Here is a 27393-nt window from a genome sequence, read left to right as displayed (position 1 = left end):
CAGTTTGACTCAGAGTAGAAACTTTAGTCTGAGTGAAATTAAATCAGTGGAAGATACAAGTTTGAGCAACGACACAAATTGTGCAGTCAGTGTACGGGACAAGAGATCAGAGAAGACACAGCATATATTTTCATCTCTTCCTCTAAATGCAGCCAAACAAGGAATCTAGTTTTACCCACATTAACCCTCGCTCGGCGTGTGTTAAACCAAAGGGCACTGCCATCCATCATCTCCAACAGGTGTCTTCTATGACAACCCTGATTATGCAGCGTGCACGGAGTGCACGGTGCGGGGTCTGCATTGATACCAGTGTGCGGTTCGCCTTGTTTGTTGGGGCAGAGAAAAGGAGCCGCTCGTTCAGAAGGAGCTGGTGCAGTGTGAGTAACGGCAGTGGAAAGATCTGGGTGTGGTATGAGCTGCTTTTTGATCTGGCCGCACAAGTTGAGTGTGTGTGTGAGTGTGTGTGTGTGCCCATGTGTTTGTGAACATGATAGATTTACTCCGCTTTCTCGCTCACGATTCCATTCCTGCGCCGCTACGCAGCCCTGGGCTGGCTCATGTTTTATAGTAGCTGCTCGCCATGTGCCGGAGTCTGCACGTTTGAGCGCTTTAACTCACAGGGTCTGTATCGCTCGCAGCGAAGTGAAGGTGCCCTTGGCGAGGGTTTGGATCTTGTTGTCGTAGAGAGACAGCAGCGAGAGGTTCTGAAGGTCCTGGAAGGCGTTGGCGCGAACACAGTGAATCTTATTGGCGTTCAGCAACCTGAGAGACGGTGGGAGACGGAGCGAGGGAGGAAGACGAGGGGAGAGGGGAAAAGAGAGAGGGAAGCAGCTTGTCAGAGTTCTTTTATGCATTCATTCATTATACATTCCATCTAGAAAACTATGCACAGGTACAAAGTTTATTTGAAGGTTACGGCTCCTTCCCCGAGTGGGAGTGAGGGTGCCTGATATTCAGTGGATGCCTGCAGAGTATCAGCGCTGTGTGTTCCACCTACAGCAGTTGCAGGGCGTAGAGGCCATCGAACACCCCCTTGGGCAGATCGGTGATCTTATTTCCATACAGCACGCTGGATATCACAGCAGAGACTTGCTTTAGACACAGGAAATGACAACTCGGTGGCTATTTATGCACAACCTCTGAACGGGGCCACTCACAGGGAGTTGAGGGAGCGCAGGCCCTGGAAGGCATCGGGGGCGATCTCCGAGATCTGGTTGTTGCTCAGGTCACTGCAAAATACAGAGAATCATTAAAATGATGTATAGTGCGCACTATCCAAATCAATGATGATTATGCATTTTGCTCAAGTTTACTTTTGCTGTTTTAACATTCTTCTGAATGTTTAAGAAATGCTGGTTTGTGTAAGCAGAAAAGCATATGTCAGTGCCATCTTCTCACAAGATTCCGAGTCCTTAAAAAAAGCCAAAGACTCAAGCAAATGCCGTGTAAGCTGGATGAAGAGGAGCTCCAGCCCCCACATCTGATGGTGCATCCCTTTATGTCAGCCTTGCTGCCAATCAAAACATTTACTTGTATGATTTGCGGCCCACCAAACAGTCCCCCGTTGGATCAGAGTGTGTGTGCTCGTGTGTTTGTGTGTGTGTGACTAAAAATGTGACGCAGGGCTGGAATCCAGAACAAAATACAGCAGGCTGCTCTGCACAAAGTTGTCGTTAATAGGATCCACAGGCATCTCCCCACAGGATCTCCACCAAGTCTGAGTGTCTATGTATTTATGCATGTGTGTGTGTGTGTGTGTGTCTGTGTGTGTTTCTTTGAGTAAACGCAACAGTAAATGAGGAACAGTGGGACAGAAAGAGAGAAAGACAGATGGAGAGAGCGAGTTAATGGAGTATGTGGACTGAACTCCAGTCGACTGGATACCTTTGAAGGAAAATCATCATGTGGCGAAGAAGAGGGATATTTTCTCATTTGGGGGTAACCGTTAAATAAGTACCCATTTGTCTTCTCGCAAAGGACTGAGGTTTCCTGGAAATGAAGACGTGGCGAAGGAGCCAACAATATGCACTGGAGTGTGTGTGTAAACTCAGAGGCCGGTGTCAGCGTGGCCGAGTGCGGTGCGGGGGCCGTTCCCGCATCCCGGTCTGCGGGAGCGGTTCAGGAACGGGTCATCCAAACTGGGACAAGGTGGAAGGAAGCGTGTGCTGCTGACATTTACTGGGAGAGGAGGACAGAGAGGTCACGAGAGGCGCCGCTCGACACGACAAACGCACACACAGCCACGTGAGCGGCGGCCTATAGGAGTGACTGTAAGCTGCCACTTTAATGCCTGTTTCCTCTAATATAAAATAAACAACAGCATCTGCAGCAACGGACCCAGGAGACTTATTATGATGCATGGATGCTGTCTGCACGCTGGACAGGGAGGGCCTGCGGCCAGCTGAACCAACAAAGACAGCAAGGGTCAACACAGACATGCGGTCATGCACTGCTGTAGCTAAATGCAGGATCAGCAGTAGCAACAGCAGTAGCACTGTTTGTTTGGAAGAACAGACGGGTAACAGCTACTCCACATGTATTTTGGCATTTCTGTCTGTTTTGTCTGGATGAGATTCATCTTACTCACACAAACACATACACAGACACACAAATTCATATTGTCGGCAAATAAAGCACTTCCCAGCAGTTTCACGGTGTGACGCGATGTGATCTGAGTTTTTATTCTTTTCCTACTGAGCACTGTAAAAAGGATCTGAAGATTCATCCACCTCGGCTCATTCCTAAATCAGTATCGTGAAATAAAAACATAATTTCCTCCTTTTTAACGGGAGTCTGCCTGCCTCAAAAAGGTGGGTTGGGATCGCCCTGCTACCCTGAAGAGGTACAGAAAATGGAAATCAGTGGATGTTGTTTGAGCTTAACTCAGCGGGTTTTTAGTGAAAACATGGTGTCAGTGGATCATATAGGGCTGACAAGGAATATCCAGGTGGGAACAGGGAAAACATGCAAACTAAAGGCCCCAGTCATCTTTTTCAGTCCACCAGTCTATTATGAATAATATATTTATAAGAAACTCCACATCCAAGTGACACTTTTAATAAGGATCCATATAAAGTGAAATCACTGTTTAGATTTGTAGAATCTGGGAATCAGAAACCGAATATATGACAAAAAGTTTGGATTAATACTTTTTCGGGAGGAACTGCTCCATTTCGGTAATGATGTTTCAATCTTTCTGTGACAGTCATGTGGTTTTTTAATGGTTTATTTTACTCAAACTTAGAGACCAAGCTGAGCTGATTCCACACAGTCCACAGTTTTTTAAATATACACTACAGCAACAAAAATGTATTCGAACCATAAAATATTTTCCCTGAGATTTCCCTGGAGCTGCGCTAAGATAGCAGCTGCATCAATCTGTCTTCGGCTCTCCGTTCACCTCGTCTGAACTTCGAACCGTCCCCGGAGTTCGCCGATGCTGCGACGAGGCAGAGAAACTCCCTGACCCTCTATTTCCTCCTTCTCCCTGTCAGTCAGGTCCGGTGGTGTTGGGAGTTATGGGTTTGGCCGGCGGGTGTGTGTCCTGGCCTGGTGACCGGACAGCTGGCTGGCCGGGTGCAAAACCACTCAGTCTCAACCACCAGCCTGTCACCGTTCGCTCCCAGAGAGAGCGAAGCCTCAGCCCTCGTTCCAGCACACTCTCCGTCCCCTCATCATTTTCCCAGCTGGCAGTTTGCAGTTTGACCACGCTGGCACAACACACACACACACACACACACACACACACACTGGACACAATGCTAGCCAGGGGAATACCAGTGTGCTGCAATGAAAGACGAGAGCTGTTATTATGCTCATGTAGGATCTGAGTGCTTGCTTTCCATGCCACCCCAAGTCTGAGAACAAGAATATGTTCTTCAGGCACAGACAAAATAAATACTTCATGCTCCTTGGATGTGGAATAAGAAGTCTGCCAATTGTTGCTTCTTTTTCCAGGCCCTCAACTCCTTGTTCTCATCGGTATTATTCTGCCCTGAGGTGAGTGTTCTGCCGTACTTACATCCTACGCAGTTTCTTGTAGGGAGAAAAGGCTCCGGGAGGGACCGACTTAATCCCGTTCTGCTCCAGGCGTCTGGTGGGAAGAGGACAGAACAGGACAGGACAGGACAGGACAGGAGATACCATTAGTTAACCAAACAGTTCCGTTCTCCACGGTAACATAGCTGAGTGATCGCCTCTGACCCTCGGTGATTGGACTGATTATATTAGCGGAGATCTATCCCCCAGCTGTAATCGGTCCAGCTCATGTCGGAGTCATAACATCCTCAGAACCAATAAACACAACTCAATGCAAAAAGTGCTGCGGAAAAGACCTGGAAAGGAATCGACTCCGGTCGTGTGATGGCGCTGAGGCCTTTGACAAGAAGCCATATTTCATTATGACGCAACATTTACAGTTCCCAGCACTTATGTTGTCATATGAGATCCTGATATCAATAACGATTTCCCGTAGTCCTGTGAAAGTTGCTGTTATCCTCTGGGTGCCTGCAGAGCGTCCATTGAAACTTACGCTGTGGTGAAATATTGCTTTCTTGAATTTACTTTTTCCTCTGAGCTTAAGACCCGCTGACGCAAAGCTGACAAGAAAATGCCTGGTGAAATCCCGCCATAAAACAACCGTGGAGAAAGGTGAAATGAATACACAGACAAACACACCGCCGGTTATCAAGAACAAGAACAGTAACAGACTCTAATCAGTCTCAGATGGTTCCGGGGAAGCAGACATCCCCAAACCCCATTAGTGAGGGCATGCATGTGTGTGTTGGGCTACTACTTAGGGACCCAGCTCGAGCCCCAGACCAATTCCCTGGTGTAGCTGGCAGAGGGCTGTTTATCTGCAGGTCAGTTCACAGCTTTTAAAACTGTCCTTACCGAGGCTTAGCGGGGCCCAGAGGGAGCCAGCTGCAAGCCTGTCTGCTTGTTCTTACATTCAGCCTCTCAGCAGAGGAACTGGCTGCAGACCAGCAGGCCGGGGCCTGTATCAGCGAAAGACATCTAAAGATTATCATGAAGTTTTTTTTTCTGTCACCGCAGGAAAATGATAGATATGAGGGAAAAACTCCAAAACTCTTTGGCACCAGAAAATTTCTCAGATTTACAGCAAGCCTCCACGACCCCCTACATTTATGCGATTTGGGGCTTTTCAAAGGGGGACAAATGTTTTGTTAAACATTATATACAGCCATTTAACAGTTTTGAGTTTCCAAATGCTTCAATCAAGAGTCTCTCCCATTTAAACAAGCGGCCCACGTTCATGGGGCGATGCAGGAGAGCAATTGACATTCCTAGGATGGCAGTGATTCCAGACCACAGATTCCTGTGGTGGACATGCTCCCTCCGTCTGTTTTTGTCTGCCTGTCCCAGTGTGCCTGTGAATTTACAGCAGTGACAGCACTGTGGTTCCCCCAAGTGGCTTTAGCGCCTCCTCTCATCAACCCGTTAGTCCGACTGGTCCAAACCAGTCTGGCACTCTGCATGCTGTTTGCATGCTTTTCACTGTCCTTGTAAGATGTGTGTGTGTGTGGGGGGTGCAAACACACAGAAACACAGGTGCGCACACACATTGTTGCACACTTTTTTGTTCAGCCTCCATGCTGTCACTCCTTGCTGATCAATATGTTCAAGCGACTTAATCCCTGCAATCAACAAAGGAGTCATTCTATCCAATTGGCAGAGAGAAGGGAAAAAAAACAATCCCTCAGAGTCCTCTGTGGACGGACAGTGGTCCCCAATGGCTCCCTTCCAATTTATCAGGATGAACATTTGGATTGCATGTCCATCTGAGGGTGTGTGTGTGTGTTTGTGTGTGTATGTGTGTGTGCGTAAGCTGGTGTTTGCATCAGCTCAATCAATGCTCTTCATCCTTTTCATTAGGGCCTGAGCATGGTTTTCATTAAGGGGAAACACATTACGCCTTTGGGCATTCGCTGGGTGCGTGCCTGAGTCAGAAATGGAAGGCGGGATGGCAGCGGTGCGGATGAAAGGCGGCGGGAGAATTTTATGGCAGGGTTCAGCCACTGCAGACAGCGACTACTCCGCATAATAATCTGCTGCTGCTGGTGGTGGTGGTGGTGGTGTTTAGGCTAACTGGGCCTGGTCTCTCAAGAGGGGAGCACAGAAACCAGCTCACATCCTCACAGCCATAAACACAACACTGGCATTCATTAGGTTTAGAGCGGGGCAGAGGTTGCAATTCTCCGATTTGTACATAATGAGAGCAGTATGCATGTGTGTTTCTGTGTGTGTGCGTGTGTGTGTGTGTGTGTGTGTGTGTGTGTGTGAGAGTTTCACAGTGCCTCATTAACAAGGCATTAGGCTGGCCTTGATACCCAGCAGCCCGCCTTGCTGTAATTGAACCTGATTTTATAATGAACTTCAAGCACAGATCAAACCTGCGGCCCGAAGTTACTGAACGGACTCCCCAGTCACCAACCCCCCCTCCCTCGGCTGCTTTTTATTATTTTACTGCTTATCTGCCCCCTTTAACTTGCCTGTGGCGATTTGGCACACAGGGAAAGATGGAAAGAGAAAATGTTAAAAGAAAAGCATTGTGGGAATTCGACCTGTAAGGTAAGGCCCTGATGGGCAGGACAAGAGGAATGTGCATAATAAAAGTAGGCGTTTTCATCACTCACATCTTGTAAAAGATGAATCAGAACAAGGTGGGAGTTTACTGCTTAAGCACCAATTAGATATAAAGGGCAGGGAAAGTTTTAATGCATCTTTTCTCATCTGCCACACAGAGAGGATCTGCGGTCTATAAAATGTGTGCATGTGCCAGCGCTGCTATCTGACGGCGGCCTGCCTGTACTCCCCTTACTGCTGCCGGCCAGTTATTACACTCATTCATCATATCAGTTCCACCTGTGGAATGTTAAATCATGAGGGCACAATGAGGAGGTCTACATACTATATGGAAAAAAAGACAATAATAATAATACAAAAAGAAACTTATATAATTCCTCTGTTTATTGGTTTCCATCTCATGCCATCGCAACCCTCATTTATTCGCTTCTCATAAGGCAAAATGTGTGAAATTTGAAACCGAACTGAAGAATTTCAGCTTTTCCTGGGTGGTCAATCCAGTCACTCTGGAATACACAAGAGTGTGAACTTGTGAAGTCCAAATGAGGAAATTCAGCACAAGACAGCAGAAGAAATAGGTCAGGGTTGTTGGGGAACATGGGATCTGTGACTTCCATGCTAGCTGGGTATTTATAAACAGACTCCACAGGGAGAAGGAGACCTAGAAATTTACTGTGTCCTAACAGCGCACATGCTTCTCAGAAGAACATGAAACACAACCACTGGCTTTCTGTCTTTATCCCTCCTTTTCCACACCGTGCAAAAATCACAAAGTTACTTTGCTTTTTAGTGGAGACTCTTGTCCGTGGCATGAAGCCTCGTGATGAAAAAAAAGTAGAAAGAACTACTTTGAGCCGTTTAGCGATGCATTCCCAGGAATAGTGGGCTGATAGCATGTGGGCTGCGAACGGTTAATGCCTGGACAGATGTTGGAGGACTGATAAAGTGAGGGAGGGACGGCAGAGAAGCATTCACATGTGGCGGATGGCCGACTGAGCTGATAAGAGCGCGCAGGCTCAGACTGAAGTCTGCCTGTCTCTCAGAATACAACAGATACATGGACGCCCTGGCAGGCGATGAGGGGTGAAAACAAGAAGAACCCAGAATACGTGAAGTAAAGTAAGCTGGAACTGCCCCCACTGTGTTCAAACTGTAAGTGCATCATGCTCACATTTCGGCCATGCTGTCTGGCAGGTTGGCTGGGATGGCAGTCAGACCTTTCCCTCTGCAGTCCACTATGTTGTTGCTGCAGGTGCACATGGCCGGACAGGAGCCTCCCCCGATGCTGCACGGCTGCAGGCCGGATGACTCCTGGTGTCCTGCAGGGAGAGAGAGAGAGAGAGAGAGAGAGAGAGAGAGAGAGAGAGAGAGAGAGAGAGAGAGAGAGAGAGAGAGAGAGAGAGAGAGAAGGCGGGAAAAGAGGATACGATCAAAGGAGCAGCGAGGGATCTTGGGCTCATACAGGTGTGGGAGTGCAGGTGGATTTCTTGGTTTCAGCGGCTTTGAGCAGGATTACAGGACAACGGATTCTGGAGAGAGGATTTGTGCAGAGGCATGAAGCAGCTCTTGTTCTCAAGTAGAGCTCCAACTCCTTCCACTGCTGCTCATGTCATCAGCCGCTTTGTGCTTTATAAAATGAATATCAAATGAACACACACACACACACAGATTCCCAGGCATATTTTGACATTGAGAAAAAAAAAATCTCCTGACTTCATTGTAAAGCGGCATATACTTGAGAATCTATGGGCAAGAAACTAGGTTATCTATCAAAGGAGTGACACGATGCATGAAGAGGAGAATGAAAGATCGGAATAATAGAGTCGCGGCAGCAATTGAGGGCCTCCCAATAACATCCATTGATCTCTGCACAAATGCTCCTCCTGAGTCTGCGTTCTCTGGGCGGAACTGCTGCCATTCAGCACATTGAGCTTAAACCACCCCCACCTCCCCTCCTCCATTTGTTCTAAAACACTTCCAACTTTTCCATTTGCATACAGAGCACACAACCCATCACGCTGTCTCTAGATACCTGTTCAAATAGTTCCTGCTCTGGTGTGGTGAAGAGCGGGCGCTCCAGCTGCCAGTGCGGCACATTGTGTGTGTGCGGCGCGATGTGTGTAAGTATAACCCAGATAAAATGAATAAAACAGACTTTTAAATGGCCTCATTTACACAGCATTACTAATCTGAGTTTCAAACCATGAATATTTAATCACCTTCCTATCTATCGCTCAGCTTGTGTGGAGAATGTTGGCAAGAGGGAGAGAGGGAGGAAGGGGGGGGGGGGGGGGAGGGGGCGTGGATTCAGGGAGTCGGTGATGGTGAAAGTCAGTTACAGAAAAGGCACAGCGCTCAAAAAACAGAATCAAATATTATGGTTTACCCCAAAACTGCTGCCACTATCAATGCTTCTGCTCAGATTCCATACATCTGGTAAATCACAACGAGTTACCTGAAGAGGCGCAGCGCTCTGACAGATTCAGGAATCAGACAGAAAAACCGCACCAGGAGTGTGAATCAACGGCGGCACGGTCGCTCAACCCACGTGATCTGAGGCCGTGTGATTTGGGATGGCAGAGGTTTGACAGATCTGGGATCGGGTGTAGGGCAGAGAAAAACTCCCTTCTGATCTAACATGGCATATTTGACAGGCCTGGGATCAGGGAGAGTGCAGAGCACAGCTGGAGCGGCCTTAACAATGACAGCTCCCTGACAGGTATACTGGAGGTGAAGCTGTTTGATGTTGTCTCCCCTGTTCTTCCTTTTGCTGTTTTCCCCATTATCTCTTTCCTTCCCTCCGTCCCGATTCCTCTCTATCTTCTTCCTTGCTGTGTTCGGTTCCTCTTTCTGTCTGCTCTCCTTGCAGTCCAGCATTATTTAAAATGCTTCTCTGACTTTTATCCTATCTGTCTTTTGCCCACACTCTCTTGCTTTTTATAGTGACTTTTTACAAACGTTTATATTCAGTCCAAAGCACAAAATTTAATGACAGATTAAGGTTCCTACAGAATGTCATTACAAGTTTCTCAGCAGTATATCTCCATGGGAATTCTGTGAACTGTGAGACCTGTGGTTATTGAGACAGCCAAAACCAGCATCCATTCTTTGAATTAAAAAAACAACAACAACAACAAAAAAAAAAAAAATCAAAACTTTTTGATGATGATCAGTTAAGACATAACTGACAGTAGTATTTCTGGCATTATTCCTCTCTAAAGTTTTCACAAAAAAAGTTAGAACAAAATCTATTTGCAAGCTGAATTAGAGAAAAAAATTCTGTGTTCATCTTTTCTGAATCTGATGAGCACAGAAACTGCTCTGCCACAGAAAGTTAATGAGCTGTGCTTTGTATCAGAGTCCCCAAGTATATAAAAGAAGCAAACAAAAGCATTTACTCTGCAGACATGGCCCTTAAAATCAAAAATTTAACCAAAGTATATGTTTTTTTTCTTCTGCTTTTGATCATCCATGTGCAGATAATTCACTAAATAACAATCTTGTCTCAAAATAATGAGCTCTAGTTTTAAGGTTTTGAATATTTAACTTCAGCTTGATGTTTCAGAGAGATGATGACAAACAACTGGCTGGAAAAAAACATTTGTCCTCAAAGCAAAGCAGCAAATGTGCTCCTCTCCTCATTACTGGATTACAAGCACACACACAAACACACACACAATGTAGTGTTGTTTTTCAGCTGAGCACTGGGAGCGACAGAGAGTGAGTCATAATGCCAAACTCCTGCTTCTGCCCCTCATTTCTCACTTCTTCTTCCCGTCTAAGACAGCACCAGTCCACCAGAATCCCCTGCAGGTGGCCCGTCCTCACAGCAAAAAGTCAGTGCAGGCACAACAACATCATGTTGAACATCAAAAAATACTAAGGAGGGGAAAAAAGAAAAGATGTGTGTGTGTGTGTGTGTCTGTGTGTTTTCTGTGCCAGCGAGCCAGTCCCAAATGAGTCCTTCCCTGGGAGTTCAACTTCTGGTCACTAATTCTCTAAAGAAGAAACTGGGAGCATGTGTTCCTGAGCGTGCATGTGTGTTTGCATGAATGCAGGTCCGTGTGCTGTCAGACACAGACATGCTGGAAAACGCAGTGATCGATTTGATCTTGCTGTGATCTTGAAGTGATGGTTACTTAATGAGAGATCATTTTGCAATACCGTCACAACTGAAACTCATATCCGTGCAGATGATAAACTTCACGTCCAATTAAAGCTTTGAACTTCCTGTGGTCGCGTTCTATTAGGCGACCAAAATTTTCATGACACCCCCTCGCTCCGTCGGCATCTCGAATCGTTACGCTCCCACGTTTTCAGTTTCTTTCCCTGGGCGATGAATAGTTAATGGTCTGTGCTGTCACGCTGTATGGCTGCAAAAAAATCACAACCCATGGAGAGAGAGAGAGAGAGCGAGAGAGGTGCACACACTCACAAACACACACAAACGTGGACACAAACACCCTTCGCAGCTGGTGTGGCAGGCGAGATGGCCTTGTGGGGAGCAGAAGTTCCCATGCTGTTTTTCCATTGTCCGGATATGATAACCCCAAAGCACGCCATGACACACCCACATGCACGTGTTCTCTCTCTCCCTTACACAGGCATATGCACGCACACACACACACATGTTATGTTTTTTTAAGTCCCAAAAAATAATTTTGCGAGGAAACGAAAGGCTGTAAGCAAATGCAGAGGGGCTCGCCATTGTTCCAGCTGTGTGTCTGGCATTTTCATAACGCCGCTGTCAGCCTCTTAAATAGGTGGACACTGACGCAACCCGCCCCGAGGGGCGCTGGGAGGTTGCCTCGGGGCAAAGATGCTGTCAGATGGCTGCCAGGTGAACACACACAAACAGCGCTCTCTACTCGCCGTACATCAAATATGTCTCCAGTTCAAGACGAGCTACGTGGAGTTTGCTGCTCATAGGATGGAGCTGGATAATGCTGGATGTGTAAAAGGGTAAGTACCGCTGAATGAGCTGATCAGACGCCTCAATTCAACATTTTCTGACATGTTGTGAAACTCGCAACTGAGCGTGAAGAGTTGGGAAAAGTTCATGGATTTCACTTAAGTACACACAAAATCCCTATGTAAAAAAATACTAAATATAAAAAATATATAAAAGTCGATCAAGCTGCTTTAATAAAAGCAAAAGGAAATCAGCACAGACTTTGAAATGAACTCAACTCAACCCTCCAGAGGAAATTGTTACTGGTACTTCTGTTCTGCGTCAACAGCTTCAAAGATTTCTCTTGAATAAAGCCAAATAAATGAGAATATCAGTTTTATCCGGTTCACTTTCAGCTGTGTTGCAACTGGCTCTCATTGTAAAAACATGACTCAATCAGTTGTAGGGCAATTTTTTTTTTCCGGCAGATTAAGCTTTTACAGCATTTTCATCAGTCTTATGTCAATGAACTCAAGTACACTCTCACGTAAAGGAAAATATTTCCTTTTCTTTGTGGTATTGACTTGTCCATTTTAATTACATCTAGGATTTATTTAAATACGTCGATTTTCCCCCTGAAATTTAAACTAACATAAAACCTTCAGACTGTATTTAGGCCTGCTTTTGGTAATCCAAAGCTCTGTGACAAATCCACCCTCAAACGTCATTCCCAGCTCAATATCAGCCAAAGCGGGCTGAAGGGGTCACCCGTTCATCACAGGACAAACACACAAACTCACACTGACGCCTTTCTTGTTCAAATCCAGATCACTGAATGAAAATCTTACCTGAGCAGCTGAATTCATGCTTCTGCACTTCTGCCACGTTCAGGCCTCTCAGCTCTGGAGGCGCAGTGCACTGAGTGAACAGACCAATCGTGGGCCTCTGTCTGAGCCACTGGGCCATCCAGGCCAGGTGACAATCGCAGTTCAGATTGTTGGAGTGAAGACGGCTGGTTAATGAAAAACACACACACACAAAAAGACAACAACATTCATGCATTTATTTAGTTTTGCAATCTAAAAAAAAAAAAACATCAGCTGAAAATATAAATAGCAAATAAAGAGTCTATTTTTTCTTTCAGCTCATCGCATCGGGTCCCTGTGGAAAAATACCCAAAATGATACGCTGTGGGGATAATTGTAAATGGTGCATTCTAAAAAAGAGTAACACCAAATAGGCCTTTTCTAAACGCAAACTCCAAACACTGCATTCCTTCAGAGCCGTGTCTGTCCAGAATAACTCCGGCTGTGGTGGACCTCCGGAGCATGTCTGCAAACTTACAAACCCATGTGCGCAGACACACACGGTTTTACACACAAACAGAAATGCAGAGCATGATAACCCCGCTGGGGGTGAGGAGGCCCAAAAAATGTCACCGCAAGCGGCGTGGAGTCACGACTCAAAGTTTCTACACACATAATTGTTTTAATTTGTGCGTGACTTTAGACTTAGTAATCGCGTACAATGCAGAATAAACAATAGGCTTCTGGGTCTGAGCTTGTGTATCTGGAGCGGTTGCTGTGTTCAGATTGAGGGGATAATAGCCCCTGGCACTGCTACAGACCCTCCTGGGGTACTCTGTGGTCATGGCTGCTACTCAGCCTCGCCCGGAATGACAGAACCTGTCTGCTCCCATTGAGATCACAGGAAACTGGTACGACTTTTACATTCTGGACTGAAGGACGGTTTTATTTTTATGAAATAAAACACGCAGCGAAAGGTAAAGGGAGCTCGCTGGGTGGCGGGTGTGACTTACAAAGTTCGTAGTTTGGGCATGTGGTTGAAGCTGGAGACGGGGATGCTGCTGATGTTGTTGTTGTTCAGTGTGCTGCGAAAAGGAAGGAAGGACAAGCCACGCCGTCAGTGCAAGTTCAAAAGAAAAAAATCATTTTAAAATCACAGCACTTCAAAAAGAGTTGTGTTGCATCGGCCCTCTTTTGTTCCATCTATTTAAATCTATACCCCCTCGCTTCCCTCGTCTCTCTTTGCGCCCCATTGGGAATATAACACCTCGTTCCACACAGATGGGAAGCCCTCACACCTCCCACGCATGCATACAGTCGTGCATGCAAATATGTGTACACACGCATGCGCGCGCGCACACACACACACACACACACACACACACACACACACAGGCCTGATCACCAGCAACCTCTACTAGTTCTAGAAACAAGCGCACACACACACACACACACACACACACACACACACACACTTGCATCATCGGACTGTGGGCATCAGCTGCGGCAGGAGAATCGGGTCATTTCAATCAGCCTAATAACCCTTTACCATATTTCAACCTGCTCCCCCTTTGAACACAAGCTGTCCTCCTCCCCCATAAAAGCCCATGCCTCAAAACAACCCCCTATCCCCTCTTACGCCACGATGACAACCCCATCGCTACGTGAATTTATCCACGCCATGAAAGCCGCCTTTAATGTTCTTTTTTTAGGTCTCGCCACCCCTGAAACCCCCAACATGCACGGCAGTCTTTCAGCATCAGAATAACAAGGCTGTCAAAGCGCCTTTGTCTGCCCGCCGTGCGCCGTTTGTGCACATTGTTTCAGGTGGAGAACGCTAACACAGGCTGCGATTATGATTTTTTTGACAAGAGATGATTAATTGAATGTTTTTTTTTTTTTTTTAATGCTGAACTGAATCCCATCTTGAATGGGATTGTCTTTTTTCTAACAAGATGGAGGGATTCCTCCTGTCAGATGGACTGCCCAGGGCTGGATGGTGTAGAGACGGAGGGGTGGAGCAGTTGTGGGTGGGTGGAGGAGTGTTAATGTGATGGGAAGAGGGGGGTGCTGCTGTCAACTCGGACTTAATGGAGCTCGGTTTCAATGAGGCCGGCCCCCCCCCTGTCGTGAGGCCTGTGGGGGTATTCGGCATGATAAGCAAGGCCAGTGCCGTGTTTGTTAGTTCTGGTTATTAGTACGCTAAGACAATGTCTTCATCTGACCAGGACAGCGTTAGGTTGCATCACTTCAGATACTCACAGCACTTCCAGGCCTCTCAGGGCTCTGAAGGCTCCGTCCTCAATGCAGCTGATGTGGTTTTTATCCAGCTGGCTGCAGATCAGAGAGAGAGAGAGAGAGAGAGAGAGAGGGGGGAGAGAATTTATTAGAAAACATGTTTCTTTTTGCGTCCCCGGTGGTTGTAATCATTGATACGGTAAATGGACCATAATAAATCGATACAGTCATCATCTCAGCTCATGGAACAATAAGCTGCACCTTGGGACTACACTGACTGTTTTATCTGTTTAAACCACAGTAATCGATGTATATGTGAAAGAAAAAGTGTAAATCGGTGTTGCTACAAGCCATCCTCGGGGTGTGTGTGTGTGTGTGTGAGAGCTGGTTCAGATCGGAGGGTCCATCGAACTGATCAGATAAAGTGTTATCGTGCTGAAGGGACACTGGATGGGATGTGGATGAACATCACGCTCTTGTTGTTCACTTACAGCAGCGTGTATTAATTTGATTAGCTGCGGATAACACTGATTGATTCTTCAAGGACATCTCATCCATCTCAACTGTTACATGAAGAGAGGCCGCACAATTCAACACTTCAGTATTTCACAGCAACTACAATCACAAAAACTTGCTCATCTGCCTTTTTCTCTGACTTATAAGATAGCGAAAATGAATATTTTATTTAAGTTTGTTCCAGTGATACCAATACATTACATTACAAGGTAGTTGGAATGTTTTTCTATTTGCAGCATATCGAGGCATGTCTGGTGAGGAACTCACAGGTTTTTGATGTCAGTAGCTCCTCTGAAAGCTTTCCTGGGGATGGACTGGATGAAGTTCTCACTCAGATCTCTGTGGAGACAATAAGCAGGCATTAGTTACACTCAACTTAATCTCTGAAAGGCATTTTTTTTTTCTTTTGGTGGGGTGTTCAACAGTGCGTGTGTACAATACAACCCTTGTTTGGAGGCAATATTAACATGTTTCAACAATTTCCTCTGTGGGGCTTTCACTTCCAGTATTCAGGCGTGCTTTTCAACCAGCAGAGTTCACACTCTATTCGCTGTCACTCCCTCTTTTTACCACACTCAATGGTGCAGAACGAAAAGCTACGGGCATATTTTTTCTGCTCTCTCCAGTGTGTGCCAACACCCCGAGGTGTGGTGCTGCATGGAGAGCCCGGCTCACAGTGGAGCGGTTATGTTTTTTGGTGGCTGTATTATTCAGTGTTCACTCATGCTATAATTTGTCCGCTGTGCCTTGGCCGCGCCGCGGCGCGAGGCTCCCGGCTCGCCGCCTGCACACAGACCAGACAAACAGGCAAAACGGGGCAGAGACCGCGGAGAGGGTCCTCGCTGGAAGAGTGGATTACTCAGGACACTCTGGCACAGCAAACGTTATCTCTGGGTGTTATTTCGCGTGTGTTTGTGTGTGTCCATTGTTTAACGGCGCGTACAAATCGGGCATTGGGAATGTGTGTGCATGTGGAAAGTGCGGCAGCAGAGGGGAGGGTCAGAGAGGAGGGGTTAGGAACCCCGAGTGAAACACAAGTAGCCATAGTTTTAATTAGCCGGGTCTTTTCTTTGTCGTTTAAATGGCGCACTAACCCGATTCAGAAAGGCTTTACCTCTACTTCCACACACACACACACACACCATTTTCAGGGAAACTCTGGGGTGCTCCCAGAGAGGCTCCTGCTTTAAAACATACGCGAGGAGGACTCCCACACTTGGACAGATGTAAACAGAGCACTTATGGCCACCCACAGAGCAGCCGCAGCACAACAGCAGAATCTATAAAACTACACAACACAACTGTTCTGCGTAAGACTTTGTTGACTCCTTCTCATTCGGCGTTCCTGAACGCCACAGCACGAAACGCTACAAAGCACACAATAGGCGTCCACACTGAAGCCCCGTGGGGTCATCATAAAACCAGTTCCCAGGACTATAACAGCCCGAAGCTTCACAGTCTTTCCCCAAATTGGTAATCCTTTCCCAAACCTTTCCTTGGAATGAATATTGCAGACATTGTTTCAGAGGCGTGCTTTACAGGAGAGCGAAACACCACAACAGTCGCGTTGCGCAACGCGTGTCATGAATGAGTGTCTGTGTGTGTTTCTGGAAGAGCAGATATTAAAAGAGCGCTCTGTGGGCAACTGCAAACACGCCGCAATTAAAAATGGAATCTGTGTGTTTAACTTCACGGGAAGATTTACTGATCAAGATGTGTGTCGTAACCTGCTGGGACATGAACCATGTTTACATTTGTGCTCCGTCAAGAGATGAGTGTGTATTTAGTTCATGCATGGTGAAAAACCATAAAAGGACCTTAAATAAACTACCGTGGTGTGAGGCATACAGAGTAAGAACGAATATAATTACAATTGAAAATAAAATCAACAATGTCAAGAACATTTAAATTATTTCTTGACATTACAATTTTGCTCTCAAGAACATTTTCCACTTTATTTAAAAAAAAAGTAGCACTTTTCTCTTCACTTAACCCCAAGATTACATGGAAAATGCAAAAAAAAAAAAAAACCCTTCTAATGATGCTCAACACAAGGACAGTGGCATGGAGTAGAGGTTCGAGAAGCGCATTTCTAACCAGATGTATCGTTACTATCATCCTAAAATGTGGCGCTATAACAAACAACCAAAGCAGCGCAATCATCCAACTTAATCACAAGCAGTATTTTTTACTTGGACGTTGTTCTGAACGCACAAAAAGCCCAGTGTGCATGCACAGATGTGCACATTTAACGCACATGTCACTGGTACGCGTTCAAAGAGAGCATAAATCCTCCGTCTAGAGATTCAATTAATTTTACCATGTGAGATTTTTTTGGGGGGGTTTTAGTTTCTCAGCAGACCTGCAATAACATCTGCTTCCACTGACATCTGAGGCAACGCAGTTAGGCAATTACACAACAATAATCTATCTAATCTGTCAGTCTGCCACATTCTACAGGATCATATCCCCAACATCAAACCCACGCCGTGTCTGCTAACTAGCGAACACGGGAGCCGCAGCAGTTGTGCTTCTTTGTTGTCGTCTTGGCCAAACAGCCCGAGCGCCGAGTTGAAAGCTGAGTCAGTCTGGCAGCCGGGCCGTATCGGTGAGCCTTATCAAAGTGGCGGTTTCCATGTGAGAGGAATGCGTTTGGTCTACCTGCCCTTGAACTGTGTTTAATTACTAATTAGTTCCCTCACCTTCTTCACGCCCGTCAGCGACAAACACGCATGAAAATTCAGAGACGCTGTACTGCGGGCGCGCAGATAATGACGTCTCCCTCCGGACATCTGGGAGGATGCCTTTTCTTCTGTGTGGGTGTGTGTGTGTGTGTGTGTGTGTGTGTGTGTGTGTGTGTGTGTGTGTGTGTGTGTGTATGCCCAGCTCACAATGAGAAATTTTAACAGATTGCTGTTCTGTAACGGCATTGCTGGAGCGCCAGAGGCTAGAGTCGGCGTAAGGAGAGGATAAAAGACAGAGGCCGACGTGAGAAGGTGGAAAACAAGTCAAAGCAGAAAGACTCTGACATAATGAAGAGAACATTATGTGTGTAAGTAGTAAAATAAAAGCTCACGCAGGGAAGCTGCACGCTAAGACCCCATAATCCTGTTAGTACGGTGTAACACGATTGGCTAGGATGGAGTATAAAATCCCACTGATGGTGTTCTTTCATTGAGTCAGGCACTGAGGTCATGAGAGGTCACTTTAAGAAATATAGGTTTGTTTTGGGGAAAACGAGAACTCAAAAAAGCCAAATGACTACCATCAATTATCTACCATGCCAGAAAAACTGCCTTTACTCCATCACTTATATCTCTCTTCTGCTTTGCTGTTTCTTTTCTCTGTCACAACTAACACAATAATCATGGCGCTCATGGTTTGGAGTCCACCGTCCTTTGTGTCCTTTAGAATTTATTGATGAATTCAACTCAGGAGCCAGGGCAGTATTAAATTTAGCAAACATCTCTGCCTTCACACAGGACATTTCTGTGGCAGACTATGCTGTATTTTTCATAGCTGGTGGTTGCCCCACGTGGTATTTTCTACGCTGAGCTCCAACTGTGTTGGCGTTGGGATTTTTGACAGTTCTGACTGGTTGAAAACTGATTCACAGGAGCACCGGTCGTTTCATGATTTCACATGATTATGTGAGAACACGCACCACAAATAGGAAGCTGGCTGCCATCGTCTCCAACACATAATGATAGTAAATTTAAAGTCAAGGCCCTTCATCAAATACCACAACATTGCAGATTCTATTCCTCGCTTCTGTTTTCAGTAAAATGAGTTTCTGTTAATCCACGCTTTCCTCAACATTGTCTGTTTTATCAAATTTATCTGATCTCTGGATCAATAGATTATGAACTTCGACAAGGTCAGCCAAAGGCATAAGAAGCGAGAGTGGTGGTCATAACCCCGAGACTAGCTCCGCTTGGGGCAAAAAGGATTCCTGTGAACCATCACTGCGCCGCCGTTGCCCCGCCTCCCTCCATGCACTCATTACGGTCCTGTGAAGAATATCCCGAGGCAGGGCTGCAGCCCGCAGTCCCAGTCCAGGCCTCCAGCCATCTCACAGTCTGCTGTAATCATGTCAGACCCGCAACTTTCTGCTTCCCTATTTCCTGCACACACAGCATGTGGACCAGCGCTTTTTTTTAACACAGGTGTGTGAACCAGCACTCAAGTGAGAGTCTTCAAACAGCGTAGACCTGGGACGGATTTACCTTAATGCACTACATGCCCTGCAAGTGGGCAGTGAGTTCATTAATGCAGCCCGGCTCTCTCCAGGTGACGTTGCTCACAGTTCATTCCCATTGTTGCCCTAATGATGAAGGCACACACATGTTTTCAGGTGTGTCCTCGCCGTATCAGCCACAGACCCTAAATCGCTGCGGTCAGGCTTTCTAAGGGTTACACTTATTAAAACTAAAAAAAAAAAAAAAAAAAAACCTAAACACAGGTATCATTTAATCAGTGTAAAGTACTCTGACAATAAACTTTGCTACTGATTTGCCTGTTTACAACAATCCCTACAGAGTCTATATCTAGAATAATTAGCAATGCTATCAGACATAGCTCAAGGCGCCTGGTCTGGAGATTAACCACTTTACTGAAAGTAATGTCTGGTTCCTGTCTGATTCACATCATTAGCCTCTGATCTTTATCTTAGTACACAGCACTAACACTATGCTGCAGTTCTCTTCATTCTGTACGACACAAATGGCCACTATGGCCGCATAACGTCAATGACTCCCATTGCAACGTCGGTTTTAACACATCAGCTGTGGGTAACTCCACTAGTAGTTCTGTTATCGTTACTTATGAATGAAAGAAGAGTCTCTCAGGACATCGGATTAGCTCAGACGCCGGAGAAACAGTATTTTCAGGTATGCAAAATAAAAGAAAAATAAAAGAAATGATACACAAAGACATACACACACATGCAAGCAAAACTGCAAGAACTGACTCTTTCATCTGAGGGATTTCGTAACGTTCCTCCTTCGGGCTCTCGGCTGAGAACAGCAGGATACGCCGGATCATAAATCAGTTGGAATGATCTGAAGTCTTCGTTTTAAATGTGTCATTGCAGGGAAATAAACAGAGCTGTTTAGGTGTTTATGTGTTTGCATAATGATGCCTTTCACTGCTAATGTTCACTGCTGCTTTTTTCTCCGTCTCTTCGGCTATATTTGCATGTTTTTTGAAAACTTAATGGGTAAACAAGTATTTTGTGTCTGTTTTCATCATAACTGTTTGAAAGGTGATTTGGTAGGAACACCTCGGCTGAAACGACCGATATGGCTCTTTAATAGTGCTGGGAAATGGCGCATATACACAAGGTATGACTTTGGCCTCTCATTCATAATTTCGTGTACATTTTCTTTTTGATAGGTCTTGTTAAATCATGGAAGCATACTGTTACAGATCAGAAGACATTTTTAAAATTTTGCAGAACTGTCAAAAAGAACTTGATGTGGCCTCTGTGTATCAGATTCCATACCTATAAATAACCGCTGCAGCTGAAAAAAGCCGCCTCTCAGGTGCTCCTGCATATGTCCTCGGATAAATCCATCAATTTTAGTGAGAGCGTATCTAAAACGCTGTTTGTTTTCTTGATTTCTTGACCCGATTGCATGATAAGAAAATATTTGTCCCAGCCAAATGCTCTTAATTTCACTCTGCCACTTAGAGAGGGAGAAAGAGACAGAAAGACAGAGGGACATGTGTCTGATTACTTACTCATTAAGGGAGTTAATGAGGTGTGTGAAAGCTGTTAAAAGAATGGCAGTGTGCTGCCACTAAACGCTAACTACTTTCTTCCTCCCTGCTCGGTCAAAACCCACAAGGAGACGCACACATAAACAACCACATATACAAACTGCCGACCTTTAGAAAAAAGCTGGCTGGGAATGCATCAACAAACGACCCAAGGTACAACTGCAGAGAAAGAAAGCAATGGACTCAAGTAAACAGGCCAAACCGAGCACACGCTAATTATCATGCTGACTTAAAAACCGTGTCAGAGGTGCAAATGGTTCTTGTGCACTTTGTAGTGGCTACCGTGCAAGCCCTGTGTTTTTATGAGTCTAACGAACACCCAAACACGAACTCAGCGCTCAGATCGCCTTCACACATCAATCCTGAATAACACCGAGGCGACGCATCTCCTGAAATATGTAAGCGGAGAAATAGAGGTGAAGGACCGAGATCCGAGGAGGTGATTTAGTTCCCACGACTTGAAAAGGTAAATCTCCACAGCGAAAGGATTAAAGAAAACCAATAGACACCACTTTACTGCTGCAGTCAGCAGAGAGGGAGAGAGAGAGAGAGAGAGAGAGAGAGCGCGCAGCTCCACAAATGTTTTCATGTATGTCAAAATGAATAAGTCCACTAAGTCTTCTAGCTTTTAACTTTAGCCGTGATGTATTCTAGTAATGAATATTAACTTACTTTAGCCTTTTTGCATTGGATGCTGCTAATTTCTCAGTTGTACAGTTTCTTCATGTTTTATAGTCATTTCTCTGTGGCCACGTTTTATTTCAAGTTTTGCATCATCATGCCCTAAACTACATCCACATGCAACGGAGCACTTTGAAAATGCTTTTTTAACGACTGATTTTAATGACTTACAAAAACTTACTGAAATAACATGTGTGCACCAACTTTTCCATTTTAATGAATAAAATCCATACGATGAAGAAGTCGGTGAGAGGCAGACGTTGCATTGCTAAAAATGATGAATATTTAATTGTATGTGCAGAGCAGTCATTGTTAGGGTCTCTTTAATGAGATCCAGCGTTCCGCTTACAGAAGCCAAAAAAAACAAAATAATAATAAAAAAGATGGAAACATTGATGGGAAAGAGAGATATGGCAAAACTGTTGGTTTAAAGTCATTTTGAAAAAGAAAACTAAATAAACAACAGCTCTTAAAAACATCTCTAAACTCTGTATTTTAACATGCATCATCTCCTGTATGTGTAGACACGTCTTCGGTTCAGTTAAAAGGCAACAAACCCACAGCGTCGGGCAGATGGACGAAAGAGGGGAAGGTGTGATGGTGGTGGGATGACAATACAAGAATAGGGTGAAAAAGAGTAAAGATCAGAGCTGCAGGGCCTTTGAGCGTTTGCCAAAACACAGGCGTGCACTGTATCTGAGTGTGTGTGTGGCCTGTGCCAGTGTGCCGCCGAGTGTCTGCATGCTCCTTCCTCGTCTCCGCCCTCGCCCATCTCTCTCCTCACCTTCACACTTACAGTTAAACACACCTCATAACCGCCTCTCGGCTCACTTTCACCCTTCTGCCTGCCACCATTTGCTTCGTACCTCCACGCAGAAAATCAGTGCAACCTGGACAAGAGACGCTGCCGCCGCTGTTATCGTCGTCGTAATTACATGATCATCCCGACATCTAAACACCGTTTTCAAGTTTAAAATCCTTCATTCATGTACGCACAAATTATCATGTGCAGACACACGGTTATAGCACAGCAGGCACACGGAGTGTGTGAGGTGTTTCTGTCGTCCCTTTGTGGTGCAGATGAGGAGAGGAGGAGAGGCTGGATGGAGCGCGGTGGAAGGAAATGCAGAAATGCTGCTTTTATAAAGAGAAGAGACAGGCTGTTTGAGGAAAACTCACACAAAAGCCCAGGAAAGAAAAGTCTGTTTTGCTCCGTGTCTCGCAGAATACTAAATATAGGCTCTACAAAGAGTCGTAATGAAAAACAAATACGGTACGAATGCAGAAGGCGGTATAAGTCAATAGCATCTGTTTGCCTTTGTTGTTTTTGCCGTCTTCTGAGAGCGAACGTCAACACTGGTTCACCAAAACTTATAAAACAGAGAATGATTGATTAAAGAGGCATGTGACGTCGCTCGTCCCTTGTTTCTCCACTGTGTCACTTTCTGTATTTATTTATGCAGCCTGGAGGAAATCAGTCATCAAGCTGCATTATCTCATTTCCAACGGACCTCACAGACGTCTTACCAGCATGCTCATTTATACTTTTTAACCCTTTCATGTCTGCGCTGGAATGAGCGAGACTAAACGGGGGCCATGCAGATGCATCTGAGGAAGGTCTGTGATTTATTATCATGTTAAAAATCACAGCTAACAAAACACCCTCTGTCTCTCCCTTTCCCGTCATTTTCATCACACACAGGCAGAGACAGAGACACACACACACACACACACACAGACATATCCTGGAGACTGTCTCTTTTTTCGATGGGACCTAAAGGGGATTTCATGGATGGACTCCGCTCTAATCATCTACAGCTCACCAACCGACGAGAAACACACAGCGCTGCCAGACTGGAACACTCAACAACCACCAAGAGAAAACACCATGTCAGAGGAACTTATCAAGTCCACATGAGGGCTGAAACACACACACACACACACACACACGCGGCTGTATGGAGAATCAAGACAGGGCTGGTTTAACTGTTTCTCATATCTCCTCTTTCCCTGTAAATGATTCATGGTGTATCTGAAGGCTTAAAAGTCCCATCTGAGCTGCGGGCTGTGGGCTCGGCTGCCACCCGCGAGGCAAATGAAAGAGTTAACATGCCAACGAAAGCAAAAAAGAAAAAAAAAAAGGAAATCTATGCTTTCTTCGAGCTCCTGATTCACCCTAATTTCCCCCGACCATTATATGTACTTCAGCTTCTGAGTGAGTCAGGCTGAGCGACATCGATCATGACAACTGCTCACGGGCACGGTCACCAGACGGCAGGCAGTGTGAGAGTCCCGCTCCGAGCAGGGACACAGCCGAGCCCCGTCCATCCGTCATGATGTCTTACCCGCTGGACGACCAGCAGAAAAGTTTGAGAACAACAGAGAGGAAAACAGGGAAGGGCGAGGGAGAGCGGACCTCTCAACAGGTCCATTATCACCACCATTACCTGCCGCTCCATCAGCCAGCAGCCTCTCCCCGAGCCAGGAATAATGATCTCCCTCTCTGAGAGTAGCCTGGAATTCATTTTGCCAGATTGGAGTAATGTTTTACACCGAGATGGGGCAGGAGTAAAGAGCAAGCCGAGCAGCCATTTACAAAGACAACAGCGTCAATCTGGTTGGCCGGTTCCAACACTCTCTCTCTCTCTCACACACACACACACACACACACACACACACACACACACACACACACACACACACACACACACACACACACACACACACACACTGCGCTGTGTGGTCCCACTAAACTAGTTAAAGATGCCTCTTTGTGAAAGGCTGACTACCTAGAAAGTGGAAAGCTGATCGCGGATATCGAATGACAGCCTTTCCTGGAAACGCTGGTCTGAGGTCGGCCTTATTGAACCACTGCGATGACAGATCCACCACACCTAACCGCAGGCAGCTGATATCAGATCAGAGGACGACCGCGAAGACACACACATTCAGGAGCAATTTCAATCAACACCAAAACTGAACACTTCGCTGCACTTAATTGAGTCCATGCAAAGACACTTTTGGGAGAAAAATGCTTATCGACACGGAGAGAAAGCGTCTGCTGACTAAAATGAACCCGAGCATCGATCATATTCTCGCTTCCACCGCCTTCTTCTTTTCAAACGGCCCTTTCTTTTTTCTCCCGAGTGTTTGAAACTGAATCTTCACAGTCATTACTGTGACCATTCACAGTCACAATTCACACATGGAAAGCATCAGGAGAGGAGACGATACCTTTAAACCATCTTTTCTTTGGTCAAGTTTTTCAGCTACAGCGAAACCAGAAAAGACAGAACTATGCAAGCCTTGTATGATGCTATTCCCAACTAAAAGTGGCAAACAAAATCTTAAAATAAAGAACATGAATACATAAAGAAGATTAAAACGATTCAGTTTCGGAAGTTTTCCTCAGATATATGATAATTGTGAGACGTCCTGCGGACCACGCTCCACTGAAGACGTGGACTGCATGTCTCTATACGGAGCTTACAGAGCGCTGCAGTTGCCTCTGGGAGAACCCAGAACAGTTTGGCAGCAGTTCGAAATTGTAGAAAATGTGTACCACACCGAATAAGAAAGATTTTGGTTGAATCAATAGTTTTGTGTCATTTAGATTATTGTTCCGTTATTTGGTCAGCCACTACAGAAACTAATATCAATAAACTTCAGGTTGCACAAAATAAAGCAGCTCGGCTCGTCCTGAACTGTTCTTTTAGGACAAGCATTGAAGACATGCATAACCAGCTGGCGTGGCTGAGAGTAAAAAGTAGAATAAACTATTCTCTTACAAAATTTATCAGAAATATTATAATTACAAGAACACCAGCAATACTCTATAATAAGCTGACCTTTTTCAGTGATGTGCATCAGCATTCTACCCGTCAAACAGTTGAGGGACGTTTTCTGTTACCTGTCTGTCGATCCAGTCACATTCAGAGATCCGTGCACTATAGGGCAATGGTGGCCTGGAATCGTTTGCCGCAGTTTTTGATTTCACAGATGCACACAACTTATTTTTGTAAACAAATGAGACTATTTTTATTCACTCAGGAATAACATGGAACTGGTCATTTATGATTGTTTAATGGTGAGCTATTTCGTCTGTTTTGATATTGTTTTGTTTTTGTTAATGTCGTCTTTGTTGATAGTTATGTTATTGTATTGTCTGTATGAATGTTGTCTGTACATCCTGTTGTTGACGCGTTGCTGAGTGTTGGTGCAGAAATATTTCTGATGAAGTTTAGACCCCAGGAAGAATAGCAACTGTTTTAACAGTAGCTAATGGGGATCTCAATAAAACAAACAAACAAACACCGCACCACCTCGACTCGCGGACATCAGCAGGCAATATCCTGTTCAGGGACGTCACTGCTGCAACATGGAAGAGCAGGTTTGTTGTTCTTGAGCAGAGGGCAAGCGGAGTTGATTTAAAAAGAGAGGCCTCTTCCTTTTCCTCTACTGAAAAAAGACGGACAATGTCAGTGGAGTGTCATGCTCTGTTTCCAAAACCAGAATGAAGAGACTGAAGTTTTTTCCCTCCGTCTTTCCATAAAACATAAAGATTTTGCTCAATATTGCTGGCTCAGCATGGTCACGGAGAGGAGAGGGGAGGAGCGGACTGAGCCGGAGGGAAGGTGAGCACAATGGCTACCTTCACATTACGACCCTTCTCTCTCCAAATCCCACTGAAATTTAAACTTAAAAACAGCCCAAAGCTACCTGGCTACCAAGAAAATCAAGGACAAAATGCATAAACAGAAAAAAAGTCACTAGAATGAAAACCTACCAGTCGAGTTGCTGTACTTTTCTAAAGATTCCCCCATTTCCATTTTACTTCCCTGTATATGTTTACGTTCTGTTGACAGGCTCTGATCTGAATACGCATTGTGCTGCTGTTAAAAAAAAAAAAAAAAAAAAAAAAAAGCCCCAGAGGCACGAAGTGGGAGTGAGCTGTCCTGTAGCCGCGATAAGAGAAGTGAAGTGATGGAAGAATAAAGACGGCAGACTCCTCCATCAGTCATCTGGAGTGCCGCTCGCTCATCATGATGTATGAGACAGGTGCATTGTGGCTGACATCCAGTCAACAATTCACCCTCAGCATATATCACCTTATCTTTAAGCGGGGGTGCTTTCATGCACACAAGCACACCCCTCGTGCGTGCGCACGCATACAGCGCTTTCACTCCCACACGTTATCTTAAGGCAGCAAGACGGCAATGTAATCAGTGCGGGGTCAGGCCTCTCGCCGCCCTGCTCCCGCACGCCGTGATTCACCAAACATACCGTATCGTGCTGGGAGATAGCTGAAGAAAAGGGAGGCTGTACTCCTCTTTCCTCAATCTGTCACAGAGTAAAGGTGAAATTAAATCTGTGGCTATCTTGCCATCCGTTCCTCCAGTGGGGGGAAAAAAAAACACTGTCAGACGTCACCTGTTGATGGTACACTTCATAGATAAGTCAGAGAATACATTTATATCATGATTTAACCTGATTCTGACTAATTTACTTTACTAGTACACACACAAAAAAAGAAACTTGTAGATCCTCATGAGTTTTTTAGACATTAAAAGCCTCAACTGACTAATATTGTTGACTTAGAAGGCAAAAAAAAAAAAGAAACCAGAACAAAAAAATATCACTATGTTATAGTGGGAACAAAAGAAAAAAAGATGAATATAATGAAAGCGTTTGCATCAAATTAGTAATTCATCCTGTGTGGTCGAGAGAATTCATGTTCCCTGCGTCTCCATCTGTCCGGCCAGATTGTGCTGCTCGTCCCAGACAGCCGGTTACATAAGTAAAGAAGTAAAGGTTAACTCCTGGTCAGCTGGCACTGTGTGCTGGTGTGATCGGGTTCGAGCGGGCAGCGTTCCT

At 45.4% G+C, this 27393-nt stretch overlaps 1 protein-coding gene across 4 annotated transcripts in view; it reads right to left on the bottom strand.

Moving 5' to 3' along the window:
• Nucleotides 1-27393, bottom strand: part of slit1a (slit homolog 1a (Drosophila)) — an 86688-nt gene that overhangs the window by 19989 nt on the left and 39306 nt on the right. For all 4 annotated transcript variants that reach the window (XM_030105883.1, XM_030105885.1, XM_030105884.1 and 1 more), the window contains exons 5-13: nt 15325-15396; nt 14566-14637; nt 13317-13388; nt 12346-12509; nt 7778-7925; nt 4022-4093; nt 1158-1229; nt 998-1069; nt 619-762 (exon numbers count right to left, since the gene is read on the bottom strand). In XM_030105883.1, the coding sequence (XP_029961743.1) occupies nt 619-762; nt 998-1069; nt 1158-1229; nt 4022-4093; nt 7778-7925; nt 12346-12509; nt 13317-13388; nt 14566-14637; nt 15325-15396 (888 nt within the window). The remainder of the gene's footprint in view (nt 1-618; nt 763-997; nt 1070-1157; nt 1230-4021; nt 4094-7777; nt 7926-12345; nt 12510-13316; nt 13389-14565; nt 14638-15324; nt 15397-27393) is intronic.

Source organism: Salarias fasciatus, chromosome 13 (assembly GCF_902148845.1).
Source record: "Salarias fasciatus chromosome 13, fSalaFa1.1, whole genome shotgun sequence".
Classification (NCBI taxonomy): Eukaryota; Metazoa; Chordata; class Actinopteri; order Blenniiformes; family Blenniidae; genus Salarias; species Salarias fasciatus.
This window is presented reverse-complemented; position numbering and strand designations above follow the sequence as displayed.